At 41.5% G+C, this 16,326-nt stretch overlaps 1 protein-coding gene across 4 annotated transcripts in view; it reads left to right on the forward strand.

Annotated features, from left to right (window-relative positions):
• The window catches only part of FERMT1 (FERM domain containing kindlin 1), a 38,849-nt gene that overhangs the window by 9,930 nt on the left and 12,593 nt on the right, over window positions 1-16,326 (forward strand). For all 4 annotated transcript variants that reach the window (XM_074346942.1, XM_045508588.2, XM_074346943.1 and 1 more), the window contains 5 exons: window positions 1,208-1,421; window positions 3,351-3,453; window positions 11,986-12,093; window positions 12,510-12,641; window positions 14,348-14,397. In XM_074346942.1, the coding sequence (XP_074203043.1) occupies window positions 1,208-1,421; window positions 3,351-3,453; window positions 11,986-12,093; window positions 12,510-12,641; window positions 14,348-14,397 (607 nt within the window). The remainder of the gene's footprint in view (window positions 1-1,207; window positions 1,422-3,350; window positions 3,454-11,985; window positions 12,094-12,509; window positions 12,642-14,347; window positions 14,398-16,326) is intronic.

The following is a 16,326-nucleotide window of genomic DNA, read 5'->3' on the forward strand; positions in this document are numbered from 1 at the left end:
TTTGTCTCCCAGTGTTTTCCCAGTGTTTCCCAGGTTGTGTTTACACCATCCTGTTACCTATTAATTGTGCAATGATAGCGTTATGTCTCAAAAAAACAATGTACACATCTTAATTAAAAAATACTTCATGAATGGTCTCTAAAGAAGGAGAATCCAGAATAAAAGTGGAGCTCAAGAAGCATATTATCTTTTCAGGATGCTTTAAAATTCTGTATCATTTAGGGATTTTTTTTTTTTGAGTTATAGTCAGTTTACAGTGTTGTATCAGTTTCTGGTGTACAGCACAATTAAATTTAAATTTAAAAAGTAGAACAACAAAAACAACAAAATAAAGTGTGTAACAGATAAAAAAAATACTTCATTGCTAAAAATGCTAAACATCATCTGAGCCTTCAGCGAGTCATAGTAATAACATCAGAGATCACAGATCCCCATAACAAATATAACAATAATGAAAAAGTTGGAGAATTACCAAATTGTGACACAGAGACACAAATAGAGCAAATCCGGTTGGAAAAATGGTGCCAAAGCACTTGCTCAACACACAGTTGCCACAAACCTTCCATTTGTTAAAAGAAAAAGGAAAAAAAAAAAAACAGTATCTGCGAAGCACAATAAAATGAGAATTCTTATTCCTGTAATAAGAATAAATCTCTAGCTTGCTTGCAGCACCAGGGTTTTGTTTGTTTTTGTTTTTGACTAGTATATTCCAATGCAAATACACTAGAATGAAAGGGATTATTTGTGCTTTCCTCATGCAAATTAGAGTCAGATGATTTATTAACCATCAACTAGCCAAGTTCTTAAAAGTGGTAAATACTGCGATTTGTTTAACAGATTTGCAAAAAAAAAAAAAAAAGTACGAACATGCATTCTGTGAGAGCTCCAGTTTTCCAATAGTGCAAAACTCACTACTGAAACAGGAGAATTTCTAATTATTGAGAAGGAGATAGACCCCAACATTTGTCTGGGCTGATTTGGGAACTTTTTACAGCCTGTGAGTTCCCAGGCTTTCCAGGAGCTAAATATTCAGGCAAGAGCTTTCAGTAACTTCTCTCCCATCAGTCATGACTCATCTGATTATTTTAAGGGATACAAGCATTTAAGTTCAAAATCCATTTTAGTACAAGCAGCGCTAGTACTTATTTTTCTGAAGACTCCTACCCCAGATCGCAGAGCCCAGTTCCTACTCCCCTTTGCTTTGCAGTGAGTCCCGGCTTATACAGTAAAACCATGACCCCCACGTATGACCCCGTCAGCGGAACGCCGGCATCATCCACCATGACTTGGTTCAGTGACAGCCCTTTGGCTGAGCAAAACTGCAGCATCCTGGCCTTCAGCCAGCCCCCTCAGTCACCAGAAGCGCTCGCTGATATGTACCAGCCTCGGTCTCTGGTCGACAAAGCCAAGCTGAACGCAGGGTAAGCACGTGACTTGGTTTTGCTTCTTTGTGAACTGATGTTGGTACAGTAAGAGAGAAGCTACAGAGATGGGGGAGAGGGGAGTGTTCAATTTTTTAAGTTACACCTAGCGATTGTACACTGTGAGCAAGTCAGTGCTGGTTTTAGCAACGGAAGGGGAAAATGTGGCCTTTTGTATATCAATACATTTAAAGTGTGACAGCATTTATGTGTTGGGGTAACTCAGTGGTTTACCATATGTGAATACTAGTCTTTGCCCGTACATGTGTGCAAAGTCTATTTTATGGATTTTATGGGGTATAGAACAGTGTATGAGTGGGTGGTCCCCACTGGGCAGCCCGGAGACCCATGTGGCCCCACGGCCCACTCTGTCTTCTAGAACATACAGCACCCCTTCTCCGTTCTCCATTCTGATGAGCGATTTCTTCAGTTTCTCTTTGATGTGGTCTCAGAAACTCAAACTCATTCTTAAACCACCATTTCTTTCACTCCCTGTTTACCTGTCCACCAGGTAGAGTCAAATTTGTTAACAGCTGTCCACTCCCTGCGAGATCTGGCCCCAGCAGATGTCTGTCTGTCCTGCTGTGCGCGCATGCACCCCCGCCCCCACGGTGCGTGTTCACTGTCACCGCCTCGCCTCCAGCCTCCAGCGTTTGCTCTGCTCCAGGACTCTCGCCTTTCCTCCTGCTCTACCGCTCAGTCCCTGCTTGTCCTTTAAGGCCCAGCCACATCCTGTCTCCTGCTCAGTTGTCACCATTCAAGACCCTCCACCATTCACTCCCCTCAGATCTCGTGCTGATACTTCACTCGCTCCAGAGTCACCTTTTTCCTTTATTATGAGGCTTGGTCTCCCCCACTGGACCATCAGCTCCTTTAGGATGGAGGGTGCATCATGGTTTTCCTTATTCCCCCATAGGGGAATGTACAATATATAATAGAATATTACATATATGAATATATATAACCAACATATGTAAACATATGTGATAGAAGTTCAGGCCACTTTCGTTCAGTGGTATTATATGACACCCATTCCCACCTTGTTTCATTGTTGAGTTTTAATCACCGTTACCCAGTATTTATCTTTCAGACTCTAGAACGGTACTACCCTGTACGGGAGTCCCTAGCCACATATGGACATTTGCATCTACATTTGAATTTAATTTGAAATGTAGCACTAGCCACATTTAAATCTTCATAGCCACGTGTGGCTAGTGGCTACTCAAGTGGACAGGACAATATAGAATATTTTCATCATTACAGAAAGTTCTAGACGGATAGAGCCAGCTTGGGGTCGGACCAGCTGGTGCAGACTTGGGCACAGTCAGCAGGCAGCAAGTCCCTGCAGTAGAAGTGCAGGCAGCAGCCAGCAAGTCCAGATGCTCGTTCTGGCTCCATCACGGGGCGCGTGACCTTGAACGTACAGCTTAATGTTACTGAGGCTCATTTTCCTCATCTGTAAAACTGAGCAAACAAGAAGCGCCCTGGCTAGAGGAGGGTACAGCTCAACGGTAGAGGTGTGTGCTGAGCATGCACAAGGTCCTGGGTTCAATCCCCAGTACCTCCACTAAAAAATAAAATACAGTAAAAAAATTAATTAAAAAATACAGAAAGAAACCTAATTAATTACCTTCCCCCCACCCGCAAAAAAAAAGTGCCCTGGCTCCTTTGCTGGGTTACTTTAAAATGTCAGTGAGAAAATATATACAAAAAGCACTTGGAAAACTATGAAAAAATGGACATGTAAGCTGTTATCAAGTTCTCTCCCTTACTGGTTTTTGGTTATATTACTAACCCAGACTTTGTTCAAGGATACACACACGCACACATATACATTACGTGTACATGTAGACATAAACATTTTATATGATACTATAATATGTATGTGTACAGTCAATTGACTTTTAAACCCACGCTGTTGTTTTCTAGTTGGCTGGACTCCTCGCGTTCCCTTATGGAACAAGGCATCCAGGAGGATGAGCAGCTGCTGTTACGATTTAAATACTACACTTTCTTTGACTTGAATCCCAAAGTAAGATACTTTTTCTCCATTCTCTCTCTTTTTTTAATGTGAATGCATAGAAGTATAAAGTTGAGTCATTTAAGTTGTCCAGATTAGGATTAATTTGTGTCCTCTTCTGCTGTAGCTCTGCACCATTAGACCAGTAAATGTATACTGGTCTCTGGATGTTCACCTTTTAGTCCCTAGTGAGCATGACGAGCTGCCCCAGAGTTGGAGGGAGTCTCTACAGGGACTTCGTGCCCAGCAATGGGATGCACTGTCCCTCTCCATTCACAGGGACAAAGGAACAGGAGAGAGTGGCTCATGGAGCCAGAGCCCTTCATGCTTAGGAAGGAAGGCGTTCTCAGGACCCAGGCTGAGAGCGGGTCCTGGTGAACGAGGCAGGTCGTGGGGATGGCACACACCAGGCTCCCCGGCGCGATGCTGAAGGAGTCTTGGGTGACGAGGAGGCGGGATCATCTGCAGAAATAAAGCCCCCAGCTGGTTGCCAACTCCCATTTTAAGTGCACATCTCCCGCCTGTGGGTTCCTGGGACAGTTGAGGTGGTGAAATTAGTCTTGTGAATATCTGCCCTTTCCTCGCGCCATTCTCCCTTCCGTGGAGCTGTGAGTCAGCAAGTCAGTGGCCATTTACTACTGGGCGCTTGTTTGGGGGGCCTGCCTCGAGCCCTCTCTTCTGTGTCCATCCCTTCCTTGTGCACAGCAGGGTTTCTGCCTCGTGTCACTGTCTTCTTGGTCCTGGTTTTAAGCCTGGTCCTCAAAGGCCCATCTCAGCTCCCACTGCATCCCTAATTGGCGGCTTCTCCAAAACAAGCCCTATTCCATGTCGTTTCTGGGGAGCTCTTGTTCAGCCTTTGGTTTAAATCCGACTTAATGCCCACGGACCTCACTTGTGTCTGGAGTGCAGAACTTCCCATGAATCATGGTAAGAAAGCAAACTTTGGCTCTTTTTGGGTAAAACCTTCGGGAGAAATTAATGTTACAGCTTCTCCTAACCCACTGTTTTAATTTTTTTAAGGGCACCGTAAATTATACAGCTATATTCAGGTTTTCTTTTTTGCATTGTCTGCTAGAACCAAATCTCTGCATTTTCTGTGATGTCATTTTTAGCTCTCATTCCTGCTCAGCTTTACCCTTTTTCTTGCCTAGTTCCTAGCCAACTTTAAGGTACTTTGTTGTATGCTATCTATTCTGATAAACTGCCTTAAGTTTTCTTCTGAAACTAGATGACACATAAATGAAACATACTTTTGCATTTTCTAATTGCTGAGTCAATAAAGGGGCCCCATCTTATTGATTCAAACGTGTGCCCCTGTTGTTTATATATTTATTTATGTAGCAACTGCCATGTGCCAGGAACCACCCCAGCAACTGAGAACCCAAAACTTCTGGACGTTAGAAAGAGATTTTCAAAGTTATGAAGTAAAATAATCAGATTACAAAATGGGATAATTAAAATGAACTACCAGTGACCAAAATCTTTTCCCAAATGGATATAAGTAACATATCTGTTCAATGAATTGAATAAATGATAAGGTCTAGTGGCAGTTCTCAGAACTGGCGTAGTGTCGAAGTGGTGATGCATGTGAGCATCATTTGGAAACAGCAGTGTGATGAAATAGGAAAAATCGGTGATGCTGGCTATCATGACGTCACAAGTCCTCCGTAATACTGTGGTGTGTTGCATACATTCCTCATGGAAGGAAATGCTAAATTCCCGTTGGAAGTTGGTGCAATTCAGAGGTGTAGTGTTTCCTCATTCAGGCTCATGGACCACCACGTGATTTAGACGCTCAAATCCAAGAACCCCAGATTCAGAAACCCTGCCCTGAGATCACATTCAAGTCTTAACCCCTTCTGGAAAGGAGCTTTTCTCTACTCCTGGTCACACAGGCCTTTCCCTTCTTTGAGCCACAACTGAGTGAAATTTCAGGACTCACACCTCGATTTGTAGCATCTTCATGGATTTTCTCTGCAAGTAAACTGCAGGCTCCTTGGGGACAGGGACCTTTCTGGTGTTTCTTTTGCCCTCCATCCCCACGTGCTGCAGGAGAGTGAGGCTTTTCTAGCCATCTGCTCCATGAGGGTCGTTGGAGACCCTCCTATGAATTTCCTTGCCGAGGGATTTCCCATTAAATAAATCCCTTGCTTTGGCAATTAAGCTCAATGCTAAAAATAAAGGAGCTCAGTCATCTATTCCTTCAGGAGCTTGTGAGTGACTTCACAATCAAAGAATTCAGACATGACAGAGCATCAGCATAAATATCAGAGGTGTCTGGAGCAGTGTTAAATATGTGTCTAAAAAGTGGAAGATTAAACGGAATCATACTCCCAGAAGGAGGCAAGGACCCCAAAGGAAGAGGTCACCGGGGCCGATGTCCTAGGCTCTTTGCCTCCAGCCTCCACTTGCTTAATTGGTAAGGAGTTCTCTCTCCATAGCCTGTGAACAAAACCCATTTGAATCTAGCGGCCAAATATGGGAAAACTCAGGCTGGCGGAATATGACTTGGAGCCCCGGAACAGCGATCCCCATGCACTGTAGAGTTGTCGCAGTACCCCCTACCCCCGGCTCCTAAAGAACGGAGTGCGGAGTGCTGTGAAGGGTACCACCAAGTTTAGGGCCCCTACTGTGTGCTGAGTATAGGGAGGCAGAAACTTCAGATAGAATTCATGCTTTCAAAGAGTCTACAGTCAAACCTTGAAAAGCAAAGATAGCGCCCATGAACCACTGCAGACAGACAAGGCACCTGCAGTCAGGAGCTCAATTATACAACAGGACCTGGCAGCATCTCTCCCCTGGCTTTTGGAGGAGAGAGATGGACAGGCAGGCTGCAGGACTGAGGCAGCAAATGCTGGTTAAAATCTCAGATATAGGAAAATACTAGAACACAACATTTCAAACATAATATACTTTAAAAATGCAAACTCCAGAAGCCATAAAGAAAAGATTGGTACATTTTAATGAAAACAGTGAAAATTTAATGCACGGCAAAAAACTACAAACAAAGTCAAAAAGTCATTGTAACACACACTACAAACAAAAGGTTAGCCTCTCTAAATAGAAAAGAGCTCTCCCAAATCAGTCATAGAAAGGCCACAACCGAGTAGACTAATGAGCAAAGGGTATGAACACATAGTTCATAGAAAAGGAACTATAGTGGCTCTTAGCCTTATACTGGCAAAGATCAAGAAGTTTTTGATACACTGTCTTCGTAGGAGTGTGGGGAAATTGGCTCTCTCATCTATTTGCTGCTTGGAGGTCATAGTACAAATTAATCTACTCTCTGTAGAAGACAATTTGGCAGCATCTAGCAGAATTACAATCCTGCACAGCTTCCACCCCGCAAATCCACCCCTTCGTAGTTATACCACAGTTATACTCAAATATGTGAATTGAAAAGTCTGTACCCCAAAACAGTTATTATTACATTATTTGTTTTAGGAAAAAATGGGGAATCACCTAACCACCCATCAGTAGGGAACTGGTTAAATAAATACATTATGGTCCATCCTTCTAGCGTTGTTGTTAGGAAGATTGAATCAGCTTTCTTTTGACGGGGGACGTACTCAGAGAATGTTACTGAATGAAGAAGAGCAAAGGGCAAGACGGTAGAGAAACTACCATTTGTGGGGAACCAGGCAGGGAGAGAGACTAACTTTTTACTGTACACCCTCTGTCCCTTTTGAATTCATTCAAAATGAATTCCGTCATTATATGCTCTTTTGCCCCCATTTAAATGCATTTTTAAAATATGTGAATTTAAAAAAAAAAAAACATTTATAGCTCCAATAGTTTATAGTATTTTTTTCTAATATTCAGTAGAGAAAAGGCACACGGCTTTTAATGAGAGGCCCAGAAGACACTAAAAGTGGCGACCTGGCTTCTAAGGAGTCTTAAGTAAGCTCCAAACAGTAATCCCTCCCTGAGAGCATGAAAACTCTGGGAGGTGGGTTTTGTTGTCTGTATTGTTGGTTGGTGGAAGGAGAAGGGAGTTGACTGGAATTGACCAGATGGGTAGAAATATTCTTTCAAGGAATTGTTTTATTTGGCTTGATGGTAAAGGCGAGTGAAGTATTTTTAGGTGTGGAAGCTTTTATTAAATTTTTTTCAGTCTTTCTTGACTGCATTTGAGAGAAAAGCCTCATTGGATGATTTAACTTACTCTCGCTAAAACCCCCACAGTGTCAGGAGTGCAGCGCCGTGACTGACTGACTGGCAGGCAGACAGACAGACAGACAGGTAGATATGACTGTTAGTCCAGTTCAGATTTCAGCAACCTATTTAGATTTTGTGTTTCAGCTGTGAATTACAGGCAGGGGCCCTTTTAGGGGAGGGTGGGGGTTTGGTTGCCTGGGTTTTTTGGTGTGCACTGTGCGTGCTTTGTTTAGTTGCCATATCTTTTGATTGCAGATTAATTTACATGCCATAAAATTAACCCATTTCAAGGGTACAGTATGAATTTTAGTAAATGTATATAGTTTAAATCACCACAATCTAGTTTTAAAACACGTGCAGCAGGCAAAACCATTCCTTCATACCCGCTTGTGGTGGTCCCGGCCCCCAGCCCCAGCCCACCACTGGTCTGCTTTCTGTCTCATCTTTGGCCTTTTCTAGAACTTTCACACGTGGAATCATACAGTGTGTAGTCTTGTGTCTGGTCTATTACACTTGGCACAATGGCTCTGAGGTTGACCTGTGTTTTCGCATGAGTGGATGTCCCATCCTGTGGGTGGACACATTTGGAAACATTGTGTATATCTGTTTCCCAGTTAAGAGACACGGGGTTGTTTCCAGTTTGGAGCTGGTACGAATAATGCTGCCCTGAGTGTTTCCAGGCGTGGCAGGTTTTGGTTTGTTTTGGGGGGATTCTGGGGTGAACTTCTGAGGTGTTCCATGACACCTGGCAAAGCTCACGAAACACAGACTTAAGATTCTTATGATTCCAGCCTCCTGAGAATACACACCTGGCCCTGCAGTGGCCCTTCTTTCCGAGCAGCTTTAGAAAATGCTGAGAAGGAGGAAGCCTGGGCTGCGGGTCACCGTCACTCACCTGAGCGCAGTATTCCTTGTGGTCTCGGCTCACTTTGGATTTTTTACACTCCCCATCACCTTTTTCTTAGTGTGCATAAGGTTACTGCAAAAGGAAAAACAAACTAATGCTAACCAGCCCGTGATAAATCTGTTTAGGTACTGACTATCTTTCTATTTCTACTCCGTGCTTTCTTCAATATTTTTATCTTTTTTAAAAGATACACTTAAGTGTAAACTCAATATTAGAAAAAAGAAAAGGAAAGAAAATCAAACATAGGAGTTACTGTTTAATCAGTACAGAATTCCAGTTTTGCAAGATGAACAGAGTCCTGGAGATGGATGGTGGTGATGGTTGCCCAGCGGTGCGAATATAGTCACTGAACTGCACACGTAACAATGCTTAGGACGGTACATTTTTAATGTATTTTACCACAATTAAAAGTAATTTTTAAAAATCAAACAGAAGAAGGAATTATTTCAAGTAAAAATGGAAAATAGTCCTTAACTGTGACCTTTCTCCCAAGAGGTGGCCACAGTTAACAGCTTAATGATTAACCATCCTTGCACATTTTTCCACATACATTTATAAACATATTTTTGAGCAGACTTGCAGGATCTTTGCCCCCTACATAAATTAGATCTTGTATTTGCCCTGTAGCTTGCTTCTTTTCACTTCATAGAATATCACGGCCACCTTTCCATGTCAGAGTCTACGTGTCCGACTCACTTTTTTTCACCACTACAAAATAATCAAAGGAAAAGCTAAACTCTAGTTTATCAGGACCTGGGGGTTGCCCGAAATTTTTGCTCGTTCAAAAAATGTGAGCATTTTTGTACAAGTATCTTTGATGAGGGCTCTGCATTTCTTTACAATTGTAACCATGGACATGCTCACCAGAGGGCAAAAAGACATCTAAAGATCTCGCCAGATGGCCTCCTACTGTTCTCACAGGTGTCTTGGCACCACACCCTCACCAACACCAGACATTATCAATACCTACAGCCTGGTAAATCTGATAGGAAGGCAGGAATTATGTCGTCTTGTTTTAATTTGAATTCTCTGCTTATTAGTGAGGTTGGACATCTTTTCCAATGCTTATATGGCCATTTTGATTTCTTCTGTCAATTGCCCGTTTACATATATTTGCCCCATTTTCTATTGAATTCTTTGTATTTTTCATATTGATTTATAGGAGCACTTTGTATGTAATGGATACTGTCTTTTTATTTATTGCAAATATTTTCTTTCGATCTATAGTATATTTTATAAACATATCACCTTTAGGGTATTTTTCACCATTAAAAATGTTTAATTTTTGATTGTCAAGCCAGCCTTATGCATCATAGCCTAAAGGCTTCCTGTCTTGCTTAGAAAGGGCTTCCTCACTCAAAGATTACAAAAAGTTCTCTTGTTTCCTTCTAATAGTTTTGATCGCTAGCTTTAGATTTTTAATAATTGCTTTTAGATATATAATTCACATACCACACATTTCACGTACCAAGAGTTCACCCATTTAATACGTACAAGTCAGTGATTTTTCGTATATTCACAGAGTTGTGCAGCCATCGCCACTATCTAATTTCAGAACACTTTCATCATCCCACCGAGGAACCCATCACCCATTAGGAGTCTCTTCCCATTTCCCTCCAACTCCCCCCAAGCCCTAAGCAGCCATCAGTCTACTTTCTGTCTATGGATTTGCCTGTAAATGGAGTTGCACAGTATACAAAATCTGTGGCACTTTGTGAGTTTCTTTCACTTAGCATCGTATGTTCAAGGTCCGTCCTTATTGTAATATGTATCAGTATTTTATTTCTTTTTATTGCCAAATAATATTCCATTATATGTATATGCTACATTGTATTTATCCATTTGTCAATTGATGGACGTTTTGAATGGTCACTTTTTGACTATTATGAATAATGCTGCTGTGAACATTCATGTATAAGTTTGGGGTTTTTTCCTTTTGCCTTTTTTAAATGGTGGTAAAATAAAACAATGTAACATATGCCATTTTAGCTGTTTTTAGGTCTACAATTCCGTGGCTTTAAGTACATTCACAGTGTTGTGCAACTGTCACCACTCTTTGCAGAACTGTTTCATCATCCCATATAGAAGCTCTGTCCCCATTAAACAAAACTCTCCATTCTCCCCTTTCTCTAGCCCCCAGTAACCTGTATTCTACTTCCTGTCTGTGGGAATTTGCTTGCTCTTGGTACTTCATGTAAGTGGAATCATATGATAATTGTCCTTTTGTGTCTGTCTGATTTCACTGAACTTCAGGGTCCATATAGGTTGTAGCATGTGTCAGAATTTCTTCCCTTTTTAAGGCTGAATAATATTCCATTGTATTCCATTGTACGTATAGACTACATTTTGTTTAGTCATTCCTTTATTGATAGATATTTTGGTTGTTTCCACCTTTTGGCTATTGTGAATAATGCTACTATGAACATTGGTTTAAAAGTATCTCTTTGAGTCCCTGTTTTTATTTTTTTTTCAGTGTGTACTTATGAGCAGATTAGCTGGATCATATTCTATGTTCAGCTTTTTGAGGAACCACCAAACTTTCCGGTGGAGGCTGCACCATTTTACATTCCCACCAGCAATGCACAGTTTCGATTTCTCCACATTCTCGCCAACATTTGTTATCATCTGTCTTTTAGATTAGTCATCCTAGTGGATGGGAGGTGGTATCTCATTGTGGCTTTGTATCTTTAGACTCTTTAATCTATCTGTAATTTATATATTTTGGAGGGAGTAAGATTGTTTTGTGATTTTTTTTTTGTTTGTTTTTTGTTCTCCAAATGGCTAGGCTATTTATGGACTATTACAGTGTTGAATTCTTTCTCCCCCTGCTGATATGAAATGCCTTTTACTTTATACCACATGTATCTACATACATAGGTCTGTTTCTAGATATCGCTTTATCGGCATTTTGTCCATCACTGTACCAATACCACACCAGTTTAGTGACTGCAGCTTTATTGTGTGTTTTAACATCTGGGAGGACAAGTGTCTCCCCAACATTGTTCTTTCTCAAAATGTTCTTGGAGACATTTGAACATCGTCTCTTCCAGCTCAACTGGAAGAGCTTGTACAAAGTTCCACCAAAAACCCTGGCCAAATGCTGGTTAGGATTGTACAGAGTATGCAGATCAGCCTGGGGACCCTTCTCCTTTGTATTAATTATCACAAAAAAAAGATTCCTCTGCCTGCTTTTCCCACCAAGAGAAGTGTGATAAAAAGGAAAAATGATGGAATCTAAGATAGGTGGGTCAGTTTGGCCCCTTAAAGAAGCTCTGGAAAATATTTTGAGAAGGAAATTTCTTAATTCAGAAGTAAAATGAGCGAGGGCAGTGGAAAGATGGAGATTGTACCTAGCAAACCCGAAGGAAGGTTCACAGCATCTGAGTAACAAGGAATGGCCTCTGTTAGTCCAGGGTAGCCGTGTTGTTAGGATGTGACCCCTCACACACACAGTCTCACATACCTGTCTCTTTCTCTAGTATGATGCGGTCCGAATAAACCAACTCTATGAGCAAGCCAGGTGGGCCATTCTCTTAGAAGAAATTGACTGCACGGAGGAAGAAATGTTGATCTTCGCAGCACTCCAGGTATGGGAGCATCAGCACCCGTCTTTGGCAGGAGAGAAAGCAGATTTGCTCTGCTTAAAGTTTCATTGTCTTCATACTAATATTTTTCTTTGAAAAAGAGCTGAAACGAGGGTAGTAAATTTAAATTCAAAATATTTCTCATAACCCACCCACGTGCACATCTTAAAGGCATCAGTCTTGAGGTCCTTCTCTCGTCCGTACTACAAGGTCACCCAGTGATGGAGAAGAACTGAGTCTGAACATGACTCACCATAAATCTCAAAATAAGTTAAGTTGAAATGTCGTTTTCCCTGCATCGACAGGAGCTCTCCTCCCAGGAGATGCTCAGTGTTACAGGGGAGTTGTCTTCAAAGAAGAAATGGCTGATGGATTCACTGGCGTTTATAATGTTTCTAAAACCTCTGTCTTCACTGTAGTATCACATCAGCAAATTGTCGTCATCAGCTGAAACGCAGGGTTTTACCAGCGAGTCTGAGGTCGACGAAGTAGAAGCAGCACTTTCTAATTTGGAAGTGACCCTGGAAGGCGGAAAAGCCGACAACACTTTGGTATGAGCTTTTCTGATAACTCCGGATTGTGACTTTGCTCTGACTGATCGACAAATACAGACGACCAACTTTTTAAATTAGAAATAAGAGAATGATCTGTCTGATTCTGGAAAAAGAAAATAACTCTCTTTGTCTGACAAACTTAAGCCTAGCAAGAGCTGACCAGTGTTTCTCAGATCAGCTGTGAGAGACTGTAAGATATTTTCATGGCTCCCAATGACAATTTCTTTGTATTGTATTTCTTCCTAAGGATAAGCTAGCTTGGTATGAGGGAAAGACTGCTGGGGGCTCCATTTCACTAGTGGGGGGCATGAAATTGGCCCCTTAATGTAAGTCTAGAAGAGTGGGTACCTGTGAAAATAGAAAACAAAAATGCTTCACAGATAAGATGCCTTATTATCTATTTTCCTAGTCATACATTTCAACTGGGCAAGGTTGGACATTATGAAAATTCCTGAACCTTTTTGACTTTAGGAAATAAATTAAAACCCCTTCAGTGAACCATAAATAACACTTTTTTTAATCATTTCTTACTCCTTATCCAGGAAATGTGGCTGAATGTCACCTTTATAATTGGAACGCCCCTCCTTGTTTGATTTATTCATTGGGAGCCACCCATGTGTTTAACTTCTTCAATCATGGGAGTAATTGTTAGTTGAATCACATTGAATCAGAGAGGTAGATTCACTGTTAATTGCACATAAATAGCAATAGATTAAAATGAGTCGCTCTATTTTTATGTATGTAACGTGCATTCTCTTATGATTAAATTCCTTAAAATGGGAAGTTGGTATCATGCAAAAGCAAGTATTTTGAACAAACTGAATTCCAAGATTCTGTCGAGATTCAGAGCCCTGGACTCCATTTATGGGAGACACAGGCCTGGTGAAACTGGGGTCCTCTTTTTGTCTAAAGCGATACAATGGAAAGTTATCCTTCTTAGAGGAAAAGAAAAATTCCCTCCTCGCTTCCCTCGATATTTTTATGTGACGCCAAGCGATAGGCTTTTCAGTTTGAAAATAGGCACCAGTCTGCCCTGCAGAGTGGACTTTGAGCCACGCTCCCTCTGAGAGTTTAATCAGTGAACTAGGCATCACTAGGTTCACCCTGCTGTGATGTAAAAACTGTGAAATATTTCATTTGTTCATGAAAGTAGTAGTTTCTCACTCAAATTTTTAACTTGAATGGTAGTGCTCGGTCAGTTTCCTTAATCTCTTTTTTTTTTTTTTTTGAGAGGGGAGATAATTAAATTTTTTTATGTATTTATTCTTAGAGGAGGTACTGGGGATTGAACCCGGGACCTCATGCATGCTAAGCATGCGCTCTACCACTTGAGCTACACCCTCTGCCTGTCTGTTTTTTCATTTGTATAATATATGACACAGAAAAGTGAAAAAAAAATGTACAGCTTAACAAATTAGAATTCAATCGTTACCCAAGTCACCACTCAACTCAAGAATTAGAACTCTGCCCGTCACCCCAGAAGCCCCACATGTGCCCCATCCTGGTCCCAACCCTCCCCAGCCCAACCCCCAAGGTCACTACTGGAAATGCACCTAGTGTGACGAGGAGCAGAGGTTTTCACTTTATTTCATTTTAATTAATTCAAATGTAAATGGCTGCTACGGGCTGGGACAGCGCAGGTACCAGGGCTCAGCACCACGCGTCTGATCACTGTTTGTGAAATGTTATTTCCGTTTCCTCAGGAGGACATTACTGATATCCCTAAACTGGCAGACAATCTCAGATTATTTAGGTAAGTCACCCTTGAAGAGGAAAGAGGTTAACTCATGGCAAAATCTTGCAGGTAAAGAGTCCACGGGCCTAAATTGAACATCCATTAGGCAGATTTGAGGGTCAGAGGTAAGAGATGAGCTTGGCATCAGACAGACAATGGATAGAAGCCTAGCTCCACCGCACACACCAGCTGGGTGATCTTAGGCATCCTTGAGCCTCAGTTTCCTGATCTATAAAGTGGGGCTATACCTCCTCTTGGGTTTGTTGGGAGGATTAAATTAAATCATGCATATGAAGCCTTGAGCATGATGCCCAGCTCATATTACCTGCTCACTAAATAGTGGTGTAAACATGGCCAGTGTCGGTGACAGTGAGCGCATGTGCCAGACTGGAGTTCCTTCTCCAGTCCACCTGCCAGACTGAGGACTGACACCATTTGAAGGCTCTCCATGATTTAAAAATCAGTTGTTTCTAGAACTTTGATCCTGGGCTTATAAAGAATGGTCACCTTAGTTTATCTACCTTTGCCTGTTAAAGCATTTCTGATAAACTCCCCAGTCACCTCAGGACAAGCTGAAACTGTTCAAAAGGCAGACAAGTTTTTAATTTAATGGAAAGAAAGGACTGCCGCATTTGTGATGGTGCCAAGGTGTGTTGGGATGAAAGGGTAAGGTCCCTTTGAAGTTCTATCAGTTGCTCACGGCACTTTATGGTTTGTTGACTTTTCTTGACAAACTGACATGTCACTGAGTCAGTTGGCTTGAAGAGAAACACCAGTTGCTTTTGTTAACACCCCATGCAAAGAAAGACTTGGAAAGAATGAACAATGAATCAGCTATAAATGAGAAACAAGCATCCAAAGGTAACAGTATTTGTCACTACAAGGGTTCTTTTTTTAATGTGATCATAGCACATGGTCCAAAACAATTCGTGTAACTTCTGGGCACAAGTAGCTGCAACCACACACATTGTTATAGTCAGAGCGACAGAAAAAAAAAAAAATTTCGAATCCACAAATATATCTTTATAAATTATTAATAATTGTTCTTGAAAGAAATTCGGTTGCCATATTCTCTGTGAAGAGCAAATTGAGCTCTTCACAAACCAAACGATAACAGCCTTCTTCCTAGAAATGTTGTCAATGAAGGAGATGATGTTCCGAAGCTAAGCCCTGTACCCGCAGCCCTTAGGACGACTCATGTTAAAACTCACAAAGTTGCCCTCATATTTGGCCAGTGGGACACTTTATCTCCCAAAGGTCTCAAGGGGTTGAATATAATATGTAATATGGTTTATGGAAGAAGTAAATGAAGGAGGGAAAGAGGAATGAAACAGAAAAAGGAGACAGGAAGGGAGGAAGGAGGTCAGAGAATGAAGCACTGTTCCTGGTGGCTTTGTGATCCTCAAAGACTCTCCGTTTCCCTGGACCTCCTTTCCTCATCCGGAGAAGAGCATTGAACTAGCCCTTTGATTTTTAATGTTTTTTCTTTAAGCTCTCTTTTTCCCTAAACAACATCTTTTGAGTCACTATGTAAATCGTGGACCTCACTTTCTGGCAACACGGCATCTGATCTAATGCAAATCTCAATCTTGCTTTAAATTCATCGAATGTTGGACAAAATAAAAATGGAAGAATTATCAATACAAAGTTGATCTTGAAGTGAGACTGGGAGATCTCAGCTTACAGGAAATGAAGAGGGGATCTAGTTCTGCAAATGAAGCCTCAGCTGCACAGAAGGATTTGGCCGTGGACACTGATTCTCATAGCTTGGAGCTAGGATCTTAATCTCCATACAGGACTAGGAGATGAAGCCTTAAGATGCGATTGACTTATGTAAGGCAGTGAGCCAGGACTGAAGCCACTGCCTAAAGACAGAAACTTGCAAGAGTTGCCTTCTCTGTTGAACAGAAAGTAGAAAAACTCTCCATCAGCCACAGGAAGATTAAG

This window comes from Camelus bactrianus, chromosome 19, assembly GCF_048773025.1.
Source record: "Camelus bactrianus isolate YW-2024 breed Bactrian camel chromosome 19, ASM4877302v1, whole genome shotgun sequence".
In the NCBI taxonomy this organism is placed as follows: Eukaryota; Metazoa; Chordata; class Mammalia; order Artiodactyla; family Camelidae; genus Camelus; species Camelus bactrianus.